Genomic DNA, 16,983 nt, shown 5'->3' on the forward strand with positions numbered 1-16,983 from the left:
GTCAATCATTTGTAATACACTTCATTTGTTACTATTTATATTATATTTTGAAAACCCAGCATCTTTTGATTCTCAAACTCGGTGCTCTTTTCATTGTGGTTGTATTGCTTCTAGATAAAAACTTCAGCATAATGGGCAGTAGAGTCTCATTACGTCTTATAACATGCAAGACTGGCAAGGTAGTATGGGAGTTAGATAATTTTTGAACCAAGTTGTATATACCTAGCTCTTTCTGTGAGGGAAAGAATTCCATCAAACTCTTCTTTTCTTCAATACCAGGTTGGTTTGCCTAGATAATAAAGCTTGAACCTTGTACTCCATTACCACTGCTGGTGTTAACTTGACTCATTACAATACTATGTTGTCCAACTACGGCCTGGTTCTCTGTGATTTTTAACAAGCTATTTTATTCCTCCAATTCATACTAACTCCCTAGTGCTATACTCATAGCACGTTCTCTTTCTTTATACTTTTTCTTACCTTTTGCCTCTCTTCCTTTAGATGACTGCTTGCTACTTTACCAAAAAGAATGGGACCCAAAGCATGGCTCCCTCATATTATTCTGCCACCCGATGAACAAATCACTCTGCCAACACCTTCCCATTCTTTGCTTGAGTCTCAAGTAAAAGATGTTCTCTTCTAAAGCTAACTTGTCCCACTGACCCAAAGATTTATCTCCTCTTCCACTTTTGGTTTTATCCTCTCCCAGAGGGGTGGGGGGAAGAGACTGCTCTTACCCTGCCAACATACTCAGGCCTCCCTTCTTTAAAACAAAGAAAAACGCTCAATGCCTTTCATTTGACCTTGCTATCATATCCCTTTTAAATTTTGTCTAATCTCTCTCTCAATTTCCTGAAATCTAGTTTCTGAGATTTACCAATCCAACAATTATTCTCTCAAAGATTACCAATTAACGACACATTACTCCCCTGCTAAATCTGGATTAAATCCAACTGACAGATTACTACATTCATGTAACCACACAATTAAAAATGGCTTGAAAAAACACACAACTATGCCAACTATTGTCACTTTGAACTTATGATTTAGTATTTCCTGGTAAGCCTATTACAAATTCCCAGGCCTATTTTCTTCCAGGCAATTATTTCACACCTTTCCTCTGCTCATCACATCAAGACTTTCTTCCCCAACTCACCCTCAGTTAAAGGCTTCACTACCTATCTCACTGAGACAATAGAATTGGACAGAAGAGAACTTCCGCTGCCCCAAGCTCTACCTGCATCTGTCCTCATAGATTCTGCCTTCTCTTTTGCTACTGTAAATTGTCCATGATCTAATAAAACCACTTCCTCCCTCTGTGCACATCACATACTTTCTTACCTACTAAAGGATATTGCTCCAACAATTGTTTCCCTCCTGCATCATTCCCATTCATCATATACACGTAATACTGCCCATCTTACAAAAAAAAGTCCCCTCTCAACTCTATCTCCCCCTCTAGTTACCATCCCATTTCTCTGCTACTCTGTAAAGCAAAACAACTAGAAAGTTATCTAAACTCACCATCTCTAATCTCTCTCCTCCCATTTTCTCATAAGCCTATTCTATCAGGCTTTTGCGCCCACCAATCCCATGAAACAGCTTTTAACAAGGTTACCAGCAATTGCCACATTGCTAAATCCAATAATTAATTTGCAGTGGATCTCGCCTTTCCTTTTTGAATTGTTCTCTTAATTTAGCTTCCATTTAGCTCCTTCAATCACTTTCTGCCTCAATGACTGGTCCTCAGTTTCTTCTACTGGTTCTTTCTCATCTCTCCAGCCTCTAAAAGTTGAACTATCTCAGGTCTTATGACTTCACATTGCTTTTCTTTTCCATCTACATTTACTCTAATCTCATGGCTTTAAATGCCCTCTACATGATGAGTATTAAATCCCAAATATCTTTAGGTGGGACCTCTCCCCTGAATTCCACAATCATATAACCAACAGTCTAAAACCGGCTTCTCTCATATTCTACCCCATTTAGGCAAATGACAATTTCATTGTTCTAGTTGCTCAAGTGAAAAAGCCTGAATCCCAGATTCTTCTTTCTCTAGCCCTATAAATCCAATCCAATCCATCAATAATCCTGTTGGTTCTATTTTCAAAACGTATTCAGAATCTAACCTTTTATTGTATTAGCCTTAGTCTCCCTGCTTCTTCCTTTGCCCCTTACAGTCTCTGTTCAACAGAGTAGTGATTCTTTTCAAAGGTTAAACCATGTCTCTCCTACGCTCAAAACCCAATGGCTTTCAGACTCACTCAAATTGAAGCGAAAGTTTTTACCATGACCTACAAGACTCTAGATCAGTGCTTCTCCAACTTAAATGTGCATCTGCATTACCTGGAGATCTTTAAAAAAATTTTTTTTTTTTTAAATTTGAGCCCAACCCTCCTTTTACCAGCTGTGACTTAATCTTTCTGTTTCTTTCTATAAGACAGTGACAAAACCTATCTTGAAGGGATATTGTGAGAATTAAATAAGGTAATATTTACAGTGCCTTATCAAGCAATGTTAATTCTGCCATTTCTCTCCTTTCCCCCTGGTAATTTGAATGGATAAAATAATATTGGTAAAAGTTTCTTTAACTCATTTAAAAAATAGTCTAATAAGTAAGTTTAAAGAAAATAGATATTAAAATACTTCTATTTGGGGGACTCTTAAGGTTTGGAAGTATATTACAAAATGATTTATATTTTACTGTATTATTTTATTTGAACTATATTATATATACAGATTGTTGTTTCCTATTTGTGTGTGTAATATACATATGATACATATAAAATACATACTATATGTAATACTGTTTTGGGGCCAACTGAGATGTTTTTTGGAAAATGGAAGACAATGAAGAAATTTAAAATAAACAGATTTTTATACTTTTCTTGAGCTTTCATACTTAAATGCATATTAATAAAACTGAGTATAATCATTGTTGTTTCATATTAACAGAAAAGCATTATTATTAATATATAAAATGATAAAAGTAATTATGTATTTCCTATGAAAAAATTAATGGACCTCTGTTTATGGGGCTTGATGATTGAGACTGTTCTATAGCAAATTTAATGACTTATTGTTTCTCAGTAAATACTAAACAGTTAAACCCGCTCTCCCCAACTAAAATGGAGACATCCTAGCTCTAAGGAAGTTGAGGACCTGTTTGGTAAAGTACTTGCGCATTTATAATCTTGATATTGGAAGAAAGTCTTTGTAGGCGGTCTTAGGCAGTTGGGCTGCTATAGCAATATACCAGAGATGGGTAGTTTGTAAACAATAGAAATTTCTCACAGTTCTGGAGTCTGCAAAGTCCAAAATCAAGGTTCTGTGTCTGGGTAAAGCCTAATTTCTGGTTCATTGCCAGCCATCTACTTGCTGTGTCCTCACAGGGCAGGAGGCAAAAACAAATTTTCTAATTTCATAGTTCTGGGATGAGACTTCATCCTGCACGTCTAATATACCCCAAAATCTTGATACTAATGCTGCTGGTCTTGAAGACCACACTTTGAGGAACGAGAATCTAAAATAATCTGCACCACTTCCCACCCGAACTTTTTTCCCCTAGCTTACTCCACTCTAACCATATTGGCATTTTCCCACCTTAGGGACTTGGCACTGGCTTTTCTGTCTCTGTCATGCCCTTCCTTGAGAATCTGCATAGGTCACTCCCTCACTTTTATTTATTTTTAAAGATATTTTAAAAAATTAGTTTCAGGTATACAAAACAATGTAATAGACATTTATCATTTAAATCCCTCACACAGTGATAACCCCCCTTCCCCCCATCTACTACCCCTCTGACATCGCACACAGCCATTACATTTCCACTGTCTCTATTCCTAATGCTGTACTCCACTTCCTATAACTATATATAAAAATTGTAGTTGACATTCATTATTGTTCAGCTTCAGCTTCAGGTGTACAGTGCAGTGATCAGGCATTTACATCATACCTGAGGTGGTCTCCCTAATGAGACAAGTGTCCATTGGATCTTTACATTATTGATTACACAAAATCTTTACATTATTGATTACATTCCCCAAATTGACTTTCATATCCCCGTGGCAATTTTGTGGTTACCGATTGTGCTTTCTAATCCCCTCACCTTCCCCCTTATTCCCACCCAACCCCATCTAGCAACCTCAGTTTTTCCTCTGTCTCTGAGACTGTTTCTGATTGGTTCATTCATTCTTTTTAGATTCCACATAAGTGAGATCATATGGTATTTGTTTTTCTCTGTCTGACTTATTTCACTTAGCATAATGTTCTCTAGGTTCATCCGTATTGTTGCAAATGGTAAGATTTCATTCTCCTTATGGCTGCATAATACTCCATTGTATAAATGTACCAGTTTCTCAATCCAGTCGTCTACCAATGGGCATTTCAGTTGTTTCCATGCCTTGGCTATTGTGTATAGTGCTGCAATAAACATAGGGGTGCATAAATTTTTTCGAATTAGAGTTTTGGATTTCTCCGGGTAGATACCTGGGAGTGGAATTGCTGGGTCATAAGGTAGTTCCATTTTCAGATTTTTGAGATGCCTCCATGTTTTCCATAGTGGCTGCACCAATCTGCAATCCCACCAACCGTGCACAAGGGTTGGTTTTTCTTCACATCCTCGCCAGCGCTTGTTGTTTGTTGATTTATTGATGATAGCCATTTTGACTGGGGTGAGGTGGTATCTCATTGTGATTTTTATTTGCATTTCTCTAATGATTAGTGAGGTTGAGCATTTTTTCATATGTTCGCCATCTGTAGGTCCTCTTTAGAAAAATGTCTCTTTATGTCCTCTGCCCAGTTTTTAATTGGGTTGTTTGTTTTGGAGTTGAGTGAGTTTTGTTTTTTTAAGAATAAATTTTGGATATTAACCCCTTATCGGATATATCATTGGCAAATATCTTCTCCCATTCAGTAGGATCCCTTTTTGTTTTATTGATGGTTTCCTTTGCTGTGAAAAAACTTTTTAGTTTGATGTAATCCCACATACTCCCTCACTTTTAAATGACACCTATCAGCAAGCCTTCTCTGATCATCCAACATAAAATGCCAGTCCCTACCCTGGCACACTGTACCTTTTTTATCTTGCTTTATTTTTCTTGTTGGCATTTATAACCATCTGACACACTTCATATTTATTTATTACTTGTTGACAGCCTTGAGAGAACGTTGTCATCTTGTCTGTTTTGTTTACTGTTGTATCACCAGTGCCTGGCACATAGCATATCATCATCAGTACATGTTGAAAATTAAATGATTTGATCTTATATATTTATAGAACTGGTATTTAGGGTTCTAAACACCAAAAGCAATGTAATTATATATAAAAAAGGATTCTTAAAGAGAGTAATCATCCATTTTAAAAAATAATGCATTACAATAACTGAAGAACAGTTTGCTAGTGTGTAGCCATGTGCAATTGGTGATACCCAATATGGAGAGTTTATCTGTGGACACTGTTGGTTGGCCACCCATAAGTCGACCTCCATTTTCCACTTATTCCTTGTTTACCAAATGGTGATATGTCCAGGTTTAGGAAGGCTCCTAAGAAATAACTGATCAATTGAGCCAATCTGGGTAATTCCATTTCTCTTATTAGTAATTAGTTAGGGAAATAGCACATGATCCAATTTTGGCTAATCTGTTGGGATGCTTCAGGTAAAATTTTTAAAAGAAAAGAAGAAAAAGCACAAAACAGAAAAATCCCCTTTTCTATCTCTGGACATCAGAACAAAGAACTGCCACCTGGCAACCATCATGGGAAGGCCAAGAGGAGATAAAGATGGAGTTATATTCAAGCTGCTGTATTAACCAACTCTTCTTGTTGTAGGAGATAGTAAATGAAGTAGGTTATTATTCCTACCTTTACATATGAGGAAACTGAGACACAGAGAGAATAAGTAACTTGTCCAAGGTCAGAGTGGTACAGCCAGGATTCAAATGTACGCAGCTTGGCTCTAGAGTCTCAATCTCTACTTTGTGTACCTCTCTAAAGCAATCTAACTGATAGAAGACAACCTCTAGTAAGTATAGTGACATTATGGAGTCTTGTTTGATAATGCATAAATTATTCTTGATCATCTACAGGTTTCCATGGATGGAAACGTATATTGCACATATATTGTACAGTGTTACAGCTGTACATACTTGTATATATTGTTTCTCTGATTCCTGCATACTCTTGGAAACAAGAATTCTAGAATCTAAAAGTGTTACTTGAAATAGGTCAGGTAAAGTCCCAGACATTTGGAGAAAGCTCTTCTCCAATAGCTCTTAAATCCACCAGGACTTTATTTTGGCATATGGCAGGAGATAAAGCTCTAAAATAATTTTCCACCATATACACCAAGATTAATTATTGAATACTCGAGATAAGGTGGTCAATGAGTGCACTCTTCCTGTAATGCATCCCATGCAATACTAGGGAGAAAACAATAGGGAATAGGAAAAATATGTTCCTTGCCCTCAAGGCGCTTAGTGATATAGTGGAACAGACAAACAATAGAATTTACATGTCGGATGGTTATTTTGAAGTGCTAGGCACAGTGGCAGTTATGCACTCTTACCTCTAAGTTGTGATGGAAGATTTCTGATGGACAGTACCTCTTGCACAACATACTGATTCACCCCTCCACTTTTCAACAATTCCTCTGGGGCTAAGGGCAGATGGAACTCATAAAGTTGGGGAGACATCCTTCTCCAACTGGCTCACAGGGCTGGAAACCAAACAGCAAGTAGGTCAGGATCTGCATCTAAGGGCTGTCTTTTCTTATGGTTCTACTATCCCCCACTCCCTCCAATACATAATGCTTTTTTTAGTCTTACATCATGCTGATGACATCTTAGGGGATGTGAAATCAACCCTAGACTAGAATCTAATTTTAGTCATGACTCTATCAATTGGTTATGTCACTTAACCCTCCAGGCCACACCTGTACAATGGGACTACTAGTCTCTGATCACAGTTGCTCATTTTCAAAGAGTCAAGGGACATGAAAGTGTTTAAATAATTTTAAAGTGGCATATCAATGCGTTATGTTTGCATTATTTCCGTTTTTATGGGCAAAGCTTTTTAAAATAGAATGTTTCGCCTGAGGCCAGAACAGTGGCCTGGCATGGGCTAGTGGGTTTCCTGGCTCCAGAATGGGAGAGCATTAACATTACCAGTTTATGTGCCAGGTTCTGTTAGACTATTTGAATAGAGCATATCCGATCTAATTTTCCAAATCCCAATCTCCTGGAGTGATAATACAGCCCAATTTACAGCTGAGGAAATTGAGGTTACAAAAGCTTAAGCGATCTGCCCAAATTCTGCTGCGGATATGTCAGACTGTTTCTACCACATCGTACCCCAAGGATATACCCACTAGACCTCCCTGCCTCTCGTACGCTGCCTAGTATTACCCTGTACCCGATTTTCCCAGTCTTTTATTCCCCGCTCTCCATTAACACCACACTGTACCGGAGAACCTCACCTGCCGTTCCTCAGACTTCGGTTGTGGGGCTGAAATGAAGGAAAAAACAGGGCGTGCACAAACAGGGCGTGCACAGTACGCACCAATCAGAGAGGCAGCGCTCAAGAGGGCCGAGAAACCTACCAATCGCGAGCAGGAGAAGGCAAAAACCTGCCGGCGCCGCGCGGGCAAAGCCAAAAACGTGGAGTTCAAATCTAAACGGTCGCAAGGGGACCAATCGCGACACTCTCTGCAGAGACCGGCCAATCACAGCGCAGGAGTCGGAAAGGCCGGCCGCACCGCCTAGGGAGGGGCGGGGCCTAGATTCAGGCTCCGACTCCCCGCGCTCCTGGTCTTGCGGGTGATCACTTCCTTTCAGGGTCTTCCTTTGTCCGCGTCGGTGGGGAGGAGACCCCGGCAGTGCCTGCCCAAGATGCCACTTTTCTAGCTGGGCAGTGGTAGTGTCCCTAGGGTGGTGACCTACTCAGTCAACCCCAGGGCAGGATTTAGGTTTAGGCTTTAATCCAGGTTTCGCCATTTCCTCTGCTTTGTGATATCTAGCAGGTCACTTCACTCTTGAGTCTCGGATTCCCTCCCTTGTAAAATAGGGGTAATAGAAACAGCGACAGCTCAAAATTGCTGTGAGGCACAGAGAAAGGAAGCTCTGGGTTCCACGGTCTGGATATTCAGCTCCCTCACAGTTGAGGGACAGCCAAGGAAACGAAAAAATGAATTTTCCTGAAGCTCAGTTTTGGGACGCCGTAAGCGATGATGACGCGAGCCCCTCAGCTCTTCTGGCGTTTCAAGATTCCGGACCGCAGACCGGAAGCGCCTCGGCGGGGCGGGGCGCGTGCGCGCCCGAGGGTGTGTGTCAAGGCCTCTGTCCCGGAACCCGGAAGGCGGGGCTTGTGGTTGGGGAAGGTGGAGCCTAGGCGGGCCCTTCGCCCAGAGCTGCTTGGGTAAGGCCCAAGATGGCTGCGTTAGGTTAAAAGACGTGTGAGGCCACTACGGACGTTTCCTGTCATCTCCTTGGAGGCCACGTCTGGCCTTCACTCTGTGCTATTGAGGTGTCCTGTTGTAGGGGAGAGACTAGAACAATGGCAGGGAGCCTCGCTGGGGGCGCAGGCAGGCGCCTTTGGGGCTGGGTGCCCCCGGCCTGCAGAAGCTTCTCTCTGGGTAAGTGGTGGACGTAGAAAAACGCCCCGGGGAGAACTGCTTTTCAGATTCAGTCCCTTTCTTCTTCATCTCTAGGTGTTCCTGGATTGTTACACGTAAGACTCACCCTCCCGCCCCCCAAAGTAGTTGATCGTTGGAACGAGAAGAGGGCCATGTTCGGGGTGTATGATAACGTCGGGATCTTGGGTAAGACTCAACTCCATGGTCCATAGTTTAAGAATGGCAATTACGCCGTGACAGCTGTTTTGTTTTTTTTTCCACCTGTGTAGGAATGGTACTGTGCTCAATAGTAAGAACACCTATGTGGCTTGTTTATGTTGTGTTGGGCACTGATCTGAGTGCTGTACATGTATTAACTCGTTTAATCACGATAACCTTTTCACTTTACAGGTGCTGAAACTGAAGCACAGAGAGGTTAAGTAATTTTTCCAAAGCTAATAAATGGCAATGGCGGAATTTGAGTCTCTTGATACTGTAATGTGGCTTGTCTATAGGTACTGTTCAGAAAGGTGCAACTGTGTCCTGAAGGCTTAGCTGGTCGAGGCTTGGTTGTCTGGGCTAATATGTACTCTCACGTTACACAGGGAATTTTGAAAAGCACCCCAAAGAACTAATCAAGGGCCCCAGATGGCTTCGAGGCTGGAAGGGGAATGAATTGCAGCGTTGTATCCGAAAGAAGAAAATGGTTGGAAATCGGATGTTCATTGATGACCTGCACAACCTTAACAAACGCATCAGCTATCTCTACAAACACTTTAACCGACATGGAAAGTACCGGTAGAAGAGAAAGCTAGGAATTGTGGAAGAGGCACATCTATCACCCAGGAGAAGGGAAACAGTACTTTTCCTTATCAGTGAAGGGATTTGTGTGCTCTCCATAATAAAATGGGGCTTCTTTGGAATCTGTTATTGATATACTTTATTTTCCTTTAGATGCTACTTTTACTCATTCATGTAGACTATGCAGTCTGACTCATCCCTAAGTCTTACAGTCTTAGGCTTGGACTTCATCGATTGTCCTTTGCAGTCTAGCCATACTTACGGCCTTTAAAAAAGTAAAATTATTATTGACACTTCTTGTCCTTTGGGTTTCATGTATTGAAAGTGGTAATTTTTAAGTACCCCATAATGCTAAATGTTAAATGTATTTTGAAAAACCCTCCCACATTGGAATGAAACATAACAGAAAAATGGAATTCTGTACTATTCTCATCAAAAATACTGGGTACCTTTTCTGAGCTGAGAACTGTAGGGGGAAAAAAGTGTCGTATATTCTTCCCCGACCACATGCTTTTCTAGTTAGGGATATAAAGTCATAGTCTCACATGTACACTTTAATATGAGACATTAAGTACCATATTAATGGTTTGCATCGGTGGTTCCGAAGCATGACTGATCATCAGAATCATGGTAGTTTAACAATTTCAAAAGCCTGGTTCCTGTCCCCAAAGATCTGTGATCTGTAGAGCTGAGCTGAGTCTTACGCGTCTATATGTGTGTGTTTTAATAATTACAAAATATGTATCCATACATACAATGCAAATTTAAAAATTACAAAGGGTAATCAGATGAAAAGTTTTCTCACAGCCTTTTTTTGTGTGTGTTCTTTCACCAAGGCAAACACTCTTACAAGATTCTTTTTTACTCCTTTGGGACATACACTATGCATGTACAAGTTTACATTAAAGACTATATGTCTATCTCCTTAAAAAAAATTGGATTCCATATACACTGTTCTGTACCTTGCATTTTCACTTAATATAACTTGAATATTATTTTATATCCTCACATTATGTACCATAATGATTTAACCAATTCCATTTTGATAGACATTTAGATTGTTTCTAGGCTTTTGCTTTTTCAAAGTATGACGTCTCTAATTTTAGGTAATTATAATTTTAAAAGCCCTCAGGTAATTTTAACTAGCCATGTTAGGACACCATTGATGTGGACAGTAAGTGACCTAGGTAAAAATGTATTTGGCTTAATTCCAAGAGGCTTCATAGATGATGCTGGATTTCAGTAAGGAGAGAAAAAAGGGGTAGAACATTTTAAGGGGGGAAGAGAAGAGTGACCAGTGGTGCATAATGAGAGAACACAGTTTGTGCTAGAAGTTGGCAAGGTAGGTCTAGCTATAATGAAAACATAGTATGCCACTGTCTGTTTTTCTTTTAATAGTTTATTTGCCTGTGAATCACATTAAATAAGCTTGGCATTACTCAACTGAGAGGAGAAAAATGTTGCTGCAGTTTCTAGAATCATGTACTGACTAGGATTAGATTTAGTGTGCCTCCAGTGCCTAGAATAATGAGGCTCTCAAATATTTGCAGAATGAAATAAGGAAAGTATTTGATGTGTTGCTTTTAAATAAATCTTTTATGTGGGTTAAAAGTGCTATTTGTGTTTCCTGGGAGGGTTTTTAGGTTGAGATGGGTAAGTCTCTGGTATAGACTATTGATTAATGACATGGTCTTTGGAGTCAGACAGGGTTTAAACTCAAGTTTTACCACTCTATTCACGTGGCCCTAGGCAAAGTAGTTAACTTCTATAAGCCTTAGATTTTTTTTTTAGCCTGTCAAGTAGGACTAATACAATACTGTCCTCATAAGGTTGTGTGAGGAACAAATGAAATTATGCATGTATTTAGTATAAAAATATTTAGTAGAGTTTGGCAAGTGTAAATGGTAATGACACTCCTGGAATGTGTGTAGTTGTCAAGGATTAGAAAAACCTGAAGAAATGAATGGAAATGTTTTAAAAATTATTTTAACTTTTTATTTATAAAAGTAGTATTGCAAACTAAAGAAAATGAATTACTTAACAGATACAAGTTGGATTTGAAGGTAGAGGAATTAGGACGATTAGGCCTCTTATCTGATCCAGATCCTTTCAAGTAGATACTTGTTTCAATTATCTATTGTTATATAACTTCACCCTGAAAGTTAGTGACTAAAAACAAAATTTATTAATTCATATTCTCTGGGTTACCTGGGCTCAACAGGCATATTCTCCATTTAGTGTGGGCTGGGGTCAGTCATGTTGCATTCATTCAGATGGGAGCTTGGCTGGAGCTGGAATGTCCAAGACGTGTTTGTTGACATGTTTGGTCCCTCAGTTGGGGTGGCTGAGATTTTTTTTTAACATGGTCTCATTATTTTGTAGTCTAACCCAAACTCCTTTACGTGGAGGCTTGATCCCAAAGTTAAAAATGGAAGTTGCAACGCTTGATAGACATAGGTAAGAAGTTACATGGTGTCATTTGTGCCACATTCTATTGGTCGAAGAAAGTCACAGGCCAGCCCAGATTCAAGGCTATGAGGAAATGCGCTCCGTTTTTGGATCTGAAGCAGCATGCAATTGCAGGGATGTGATGAAGTATCAACAGCCATATTTCAGTCTAACCTCAGTAAGATTTCATGTCTTTGTTGGGACTTTATCGATTAATAAGTACTTGTTAAAGTAAGTGATAAGTGGGTTTTGGAGAAATGGATTAATGGGTATATGTGAATGTATATTATGATCCTGGGTCTTATGGAAATGTATATATGAAAGTGTCAGGGCTCATATGGGAGTGACTTGTCAAATGGATGGCTGGAGAGGAGATGGATATAAGAATGGAGAGATCGGTGTGAAGTGTGTGTGGCTCTGGGATACTTTACATGATTTGGTGAACTGGAGAGAAAAGCAAGTATTTGAGACTGCTAAGTGCAAGGTGTTCTGAAGAATATATGTGCATGTTTTAGTGGAATATGTGATTATTGGTGAAGAAGAAATTGATAGTTCAACGGGCATTTATAGAATGCTTCCTGTTGTGTCCTTTGATTGCAAGGACAAAACACTTGTTTTAGGTGTGAAACACTATGTAATATTTTCATTCAGTAAACACTGAACAATTATGTGCGAGGTTATTTGGAGGGACATAAATCACTAAGTCAGGATTGATTTCTAACCCTCAGTAGCTTTCATTCTACTTAAGAGATATGTATGTAAACAATATGAATTCGAATATGATAATTGCATAGGAAAATCAGTTCTATGAGTTCTTTTTTTGCCGGGGGAGGGGGTCAGAAAAGGTATTTGTTGAAAAGATGACATTTGAACTAAGTCTTGGAAAATTTCGGCTGATGGAAATGGGAAATCAATGTTAAGTATGAACAATAACATCTATAGGCAGGAGTTTTGAAGAACAGGAAATAATTCAGGTGGGTAAGGGGCATGGGGGGGCAGCCTTGTCATGGGGACGTAGACATGTGAGCAAAGGTGGGAGCTACTGACACAGGTCCACAGGACTAAGTTAATGATCATTAACTCATGGGTAGTCTTTCTCTAATAATAGAACATAAGTTTGGATAGGAAAATAGTGCCAAATAACCAGGAGTCCAGCCAGTATGAAGAGTTTAGATTTTGTTACCCTGTAGACCAGAGCTATTCAACCCTAGCTACATTTTAGAAAACTCAGAGCCTTAAAAACAAAACAACAAAACAAAACAAAAAAAACTAAGACCCATCCCAGACCAAGAAACTCAATCTGAGATGGGGTCCCAGGCATATTTTTAAAAGCTCCCCAAGAGATTCTAAATTAGGGTTGGGTACCACTTTTTTGGAAAATGGAAGAAGGCAAGGGAATACTTTTTAAGTTCCCTTTACTTTGATTTGGCTGAGCCTGTGAACTCATATTTTTGCTTTTTAATTTTGCTTTGTTTTGTGTGTCTCTGTGTCTGTCTTCCCCATTAGCTAGGCCTTATCCTCACGGAGGGCAGGGACTGTCTTGCACATATTTGATTACTACAGTAGCCTAATATGTGGTATGTTAGATATCTTTGTATGATGGCCCTTGATAAATATCTGTAGAAGTCATTCATTCAACAGCCATTTATTGAAGGCTACCAATAGGCCTTAGGGATACTAAAAAAATAAAAAATAAAAAGCCCTAACTCCTTCATTTAAAAAGTTCCACCTAGTGTAGGAGGTAGACAAAGAAGCATAATTGTAAAATCCACTGTATCATGGCATTTAAAGTTTGTTAATACCTACATGCATAGGTATGGAGAGTAGGGATGCTTATCTCCTCCTGGGAGAGCAGAATTGGGGTCAGGAAAGGCTTTCTGAAGGAGGCCCATTACTGAGTTGTCTTAAAGGAGGCTCGCAGGCTTTATTAGCAGATGAAACAGAAACAGGTCCAGAGGCGAGAAACAGCATGGTGTGTATGGGAAAGCTATGAATGGTATTGGTGGAGCTAATGTGCAGGGCAAAAGATAAGGCAGGAGATGGAGGCAAGAGTCAGATCATGAAGAAGACTGGAGAACTGCTAAGACTTAGCCTTTAGTGAAATGGTGCAGTCATTTTGGAAAACTGCTGGTTCCTCAAAAAGTTAAACAGAATTACCTTATAACCCAGCAATTCTATTTCTGGGTATATACCCAAGAGAATTGAAAACATGTCCACACAAAAACTTATAAATGAATGTTCATAGCAGCATTATTCATAAACATCAAAAAGAAGAAACGGCCCAAATGTTTATTACTGATAAATGTATAAACAAAATGTACATCCCATACAATGGAATATTATTAAGATATTAATAAAAAAGAATGAGGTACTGATACACACTACAATGTGGAGACTTTGAAAACACTAGTAAATAAAAGAAGCCAGTCATAAAAGGCTCCATGCTGTATGATTCCATTTATATGAAACGTCCAGAATAGGCAAATCTAAAGAGACAGGAAGTAGATTCGTTGTTGCCACGGGCTGGGGTAAGGGGTGAGAAATGGGAGATGACTGCTAACAGGTACACGGTTTCATTTTGAGGTGATGAAAATGTTCTGGAATTAATGGAGACGGTTGCGCAACCTTGTGAATATACTAAAAACCATCTAATTGTATACTAAATGAGCGAATTATATGGTATATAAATTATATCTCAATTTAAAAATGGGGTGGGAGACAATTTGTTTCTACATTAAGCTTTATTTTTTTAAAAATCAGGGTAACGTATGCATATAGTTAATCAAAAAGAAGGGAAAGTTGTATGACAAAAATAGCAGTCCCCTGCTTCACCCCAGTCTACCCTCCAAACTACCTTCAGACTTTCAGAATGAAAGACTTTCACGTCTTTCAACTACAGTTGACCCTTGAACAACACGGGTTAGGGGCACTGACTCACGTGCAGTCAAAAATCCAAGTATAACTTTTGACTCCCCTAAAACTTAGAACTAATAGCCTACTGTTGACCAGAAGCCTTACCAATAACATTAACAGTCAACGCACATATTTTGCAAGTTATATGTATCATATACTGTATTTTTACAATAAAGTAAGCTAGAAAAAAATGTTATTAAGAAAATCATAAGGAAGAGGAAAATACATTTACACTACTGTATGTATTTATTGAAAAAAAAAGCAGCCACTATGGAAGACAATGTGGAGGTTCCTCAAAAAATTACAAATAGAATTACCAAATGACCCAGCAATCCCTCTCCTGGGAATCTACCCAAAAAATCTGAAAACATTTATACATAAGGACAAGTGTGCTCCAATGTTCATTGCAGCTTTACGGTGGCAAAGACATGGAAACAACCAAAATGTCCTTCGATAGATGAATGGATAAAGAAGTTGTGGTATATGTACACAGTGGAATACTATTCGGCAGTAAGAAAAGATGAAATAGGACCATTTGTGACAACATGGATGGATCTTCAAGATTATAATGCTAAGCGAAATAAGTCAGAAAAAGCAGAGAACCATATGATTTCACTGATATGTGATATATAAACCAAAAACAACAAAAGAACAAGACGAACAAATGAAAAACAAAAACTCAGACACAGACAATAGTTTAGTGGTTACCAGAGGGTAATGGGGGAGGGTAGTGGTAGATGAGGGTAAGGGGGATCAAATATATGGTGATGGAAGGAGAACTGACTCTGGATGGTGAACACACAATGTGATTTATAGATGATGTAATACAGAATTGTACACCTGAAATCTATGTAACTACTAACAATTGTCACCCCAATAAACTTGAATTAAAAAAAAACAAGGAAAAAAAACATAAATGGACCTGTGAAGTTCAAACCCATGTTGTTCAAGGGTTAACTGAATTCTGGTATTTATCATCATAATTTGAAATAATATGCTCTGTTGCTCTTCATGATTTATCAGCTTTAGATATCAACTTCCTGTTATGAAAGATGAGGGGTTATCTTTCCATGATTATCTTAGTTGACATAGAAAAGGGAACTAAAAAATTCAATTATTTATGATTAAAAAACAAAAACTAGGAACAGAAGGAAATTTCCTTAATTTGGTAACTACCGTGTTTCCCCAAAAATAAGACCTAGCTGGACCACCAGCTCTAATGCATCTTTTGGAGCAAAAATTAACATAAGACCCGGTCTTATTTTACTATAAGACCCGGTCTTTTTTTACTATAAGACGGCGTCTTATATAAGACTGAGTCCTATACGATATGATATAATATAATATAATGTAATATAATATAATAATATAATAATATAATATAAAATACCCGGTCTTATTTTACTATAAGTCCGGGTCTTATATAAGACTGGGTCTTATATTAATTTTTGCTCCAAAAGATGCTTTAGAGCTGATGGTCCGGCTAGGTCTTATTTTCGGGGAAACGGTATATACTAGAGATCAACAAATATTTATGGACACGTACTCCCTTTAAAATCAGCAATAAGACTAGGATGAAGTCCTAGTCAATGTTATAAAAAATTAGTGGTTAAAAAAAAAATTAGTGTTTGCTAAGGGTTAGGGATGGGAGTTGGTGTGGCCATAAATAGCATAAGGGAGATTGTGGTAGTGGTAACACACAAAACACACACACACACACACACATGCATTTAAAACTGGCAAAATCTGAATAAGCTCTGGATTGTACCAATGTCAATTTCCTGGTTGTAATATTGCATTGTAGTTACATATGTTGCTATTGGGGGAAACTGGGTGAAAGGCTATAGGTGCACCTCTCTGTACTTTTATTTTGCCACCTTATGTGAATCTGTAATCATTTTTTAAAAAGTTAAAAAATATCTCAATTTAAAAATTTAATTTTAAATTTTTTTCAGGGGAGAGTTAGTGGGGATTCATAGGTGTTCACACTGACGGAAATAATTCCTCCCACTCCCATTTATTTTCAATTTCTACAAATTGTCATTTTGATGTAGTTTTTAGGAGGGGATTGGGATAAACACAGATCAACACGTTATGTTTCTAAGAGGAATTGTTTAATGGTTTTAAACAGGGTTGTGATATTTGATTTTGCTTTGTTGTGTGTGATAGATCACCCTAGTGGTTTCTTAGAGATATATGAGGGAAGGGAAGG

General features: G+C 38.6%; 2 protein-coding genes across 5 annotated transcripts in view; one reads left to right on the forward strand and one right to left on the reverse strand.

The window, feature by feature from the left end:
• Nucleotides 1-7,733, reverse strand: part of NCAPD2 (non-SMC condensin I complex subunit D2) — a 28,535-nt gene extending 20,802 nt beyond the window's left edge. For 2 of the 4 annotated variants that reach the window (XM_074326147.1, XM_019754409.2), the window contains exons 1-2: nucleotides 7,599-7,733; nucleotides 6,567-6,716 (exon numbers count right to left, since the gene is read on the reverse strand). In XM_074326147.1, coding sequence (XP_074182248.1) covers nucleotides 6,567-6,617 — 51 coding nt within the window. In that variant the 5' untranslated portion in view covers nucleotides 6,618-6,716; nucleotides 7,599-7,733. The other 2 variants (XM_074326146.1, XM_019754408.2) reach the window with 1 other exon arrangement.
• Nucleotides 7,734-8,400: 667 nt separating this feature from the next.
• MRPL51 (mitochondrial ribosomal protein L51) lies at nucleotides 8,401-9,703 on the forward strand. Its single transcript, XM_019754414.2, has 3 exons — nucleotides 8,401-8,630; nucleotides 8,706-8,816; nucleotides 9,215-9,703. Exons 1-3 carry the CDS (start codon nucleotides 8,552-8,554, stop codon nucleotides 9,409-9,411), a joined length of 387 nt encoding a protein of 128 aa, XP_019609973.1. The 5' UTR covers nucleotides 8,401-8,551; the 3' UTR covers nucleotides 9,412-9,703.
• The last annotated feature ends 7,280 nt before the right edge of the window (nucleotides 9,704-16,983 follow it).

Source organism: Rhinolophus sinicus, linkage group LG02 (genome assembly GCF_036562045.2).
Source record: "Rhinolophus sinicus isolate RSC01 linkage group LG02, ASM3656204v1, whole genome shotgun sequence".
NCBI lineage: Eukaryota > Metazoa > Chordata > Mammalia > Chiroptera > Rhinolophidae > Rhinolophus > Rhinolophus sinicus.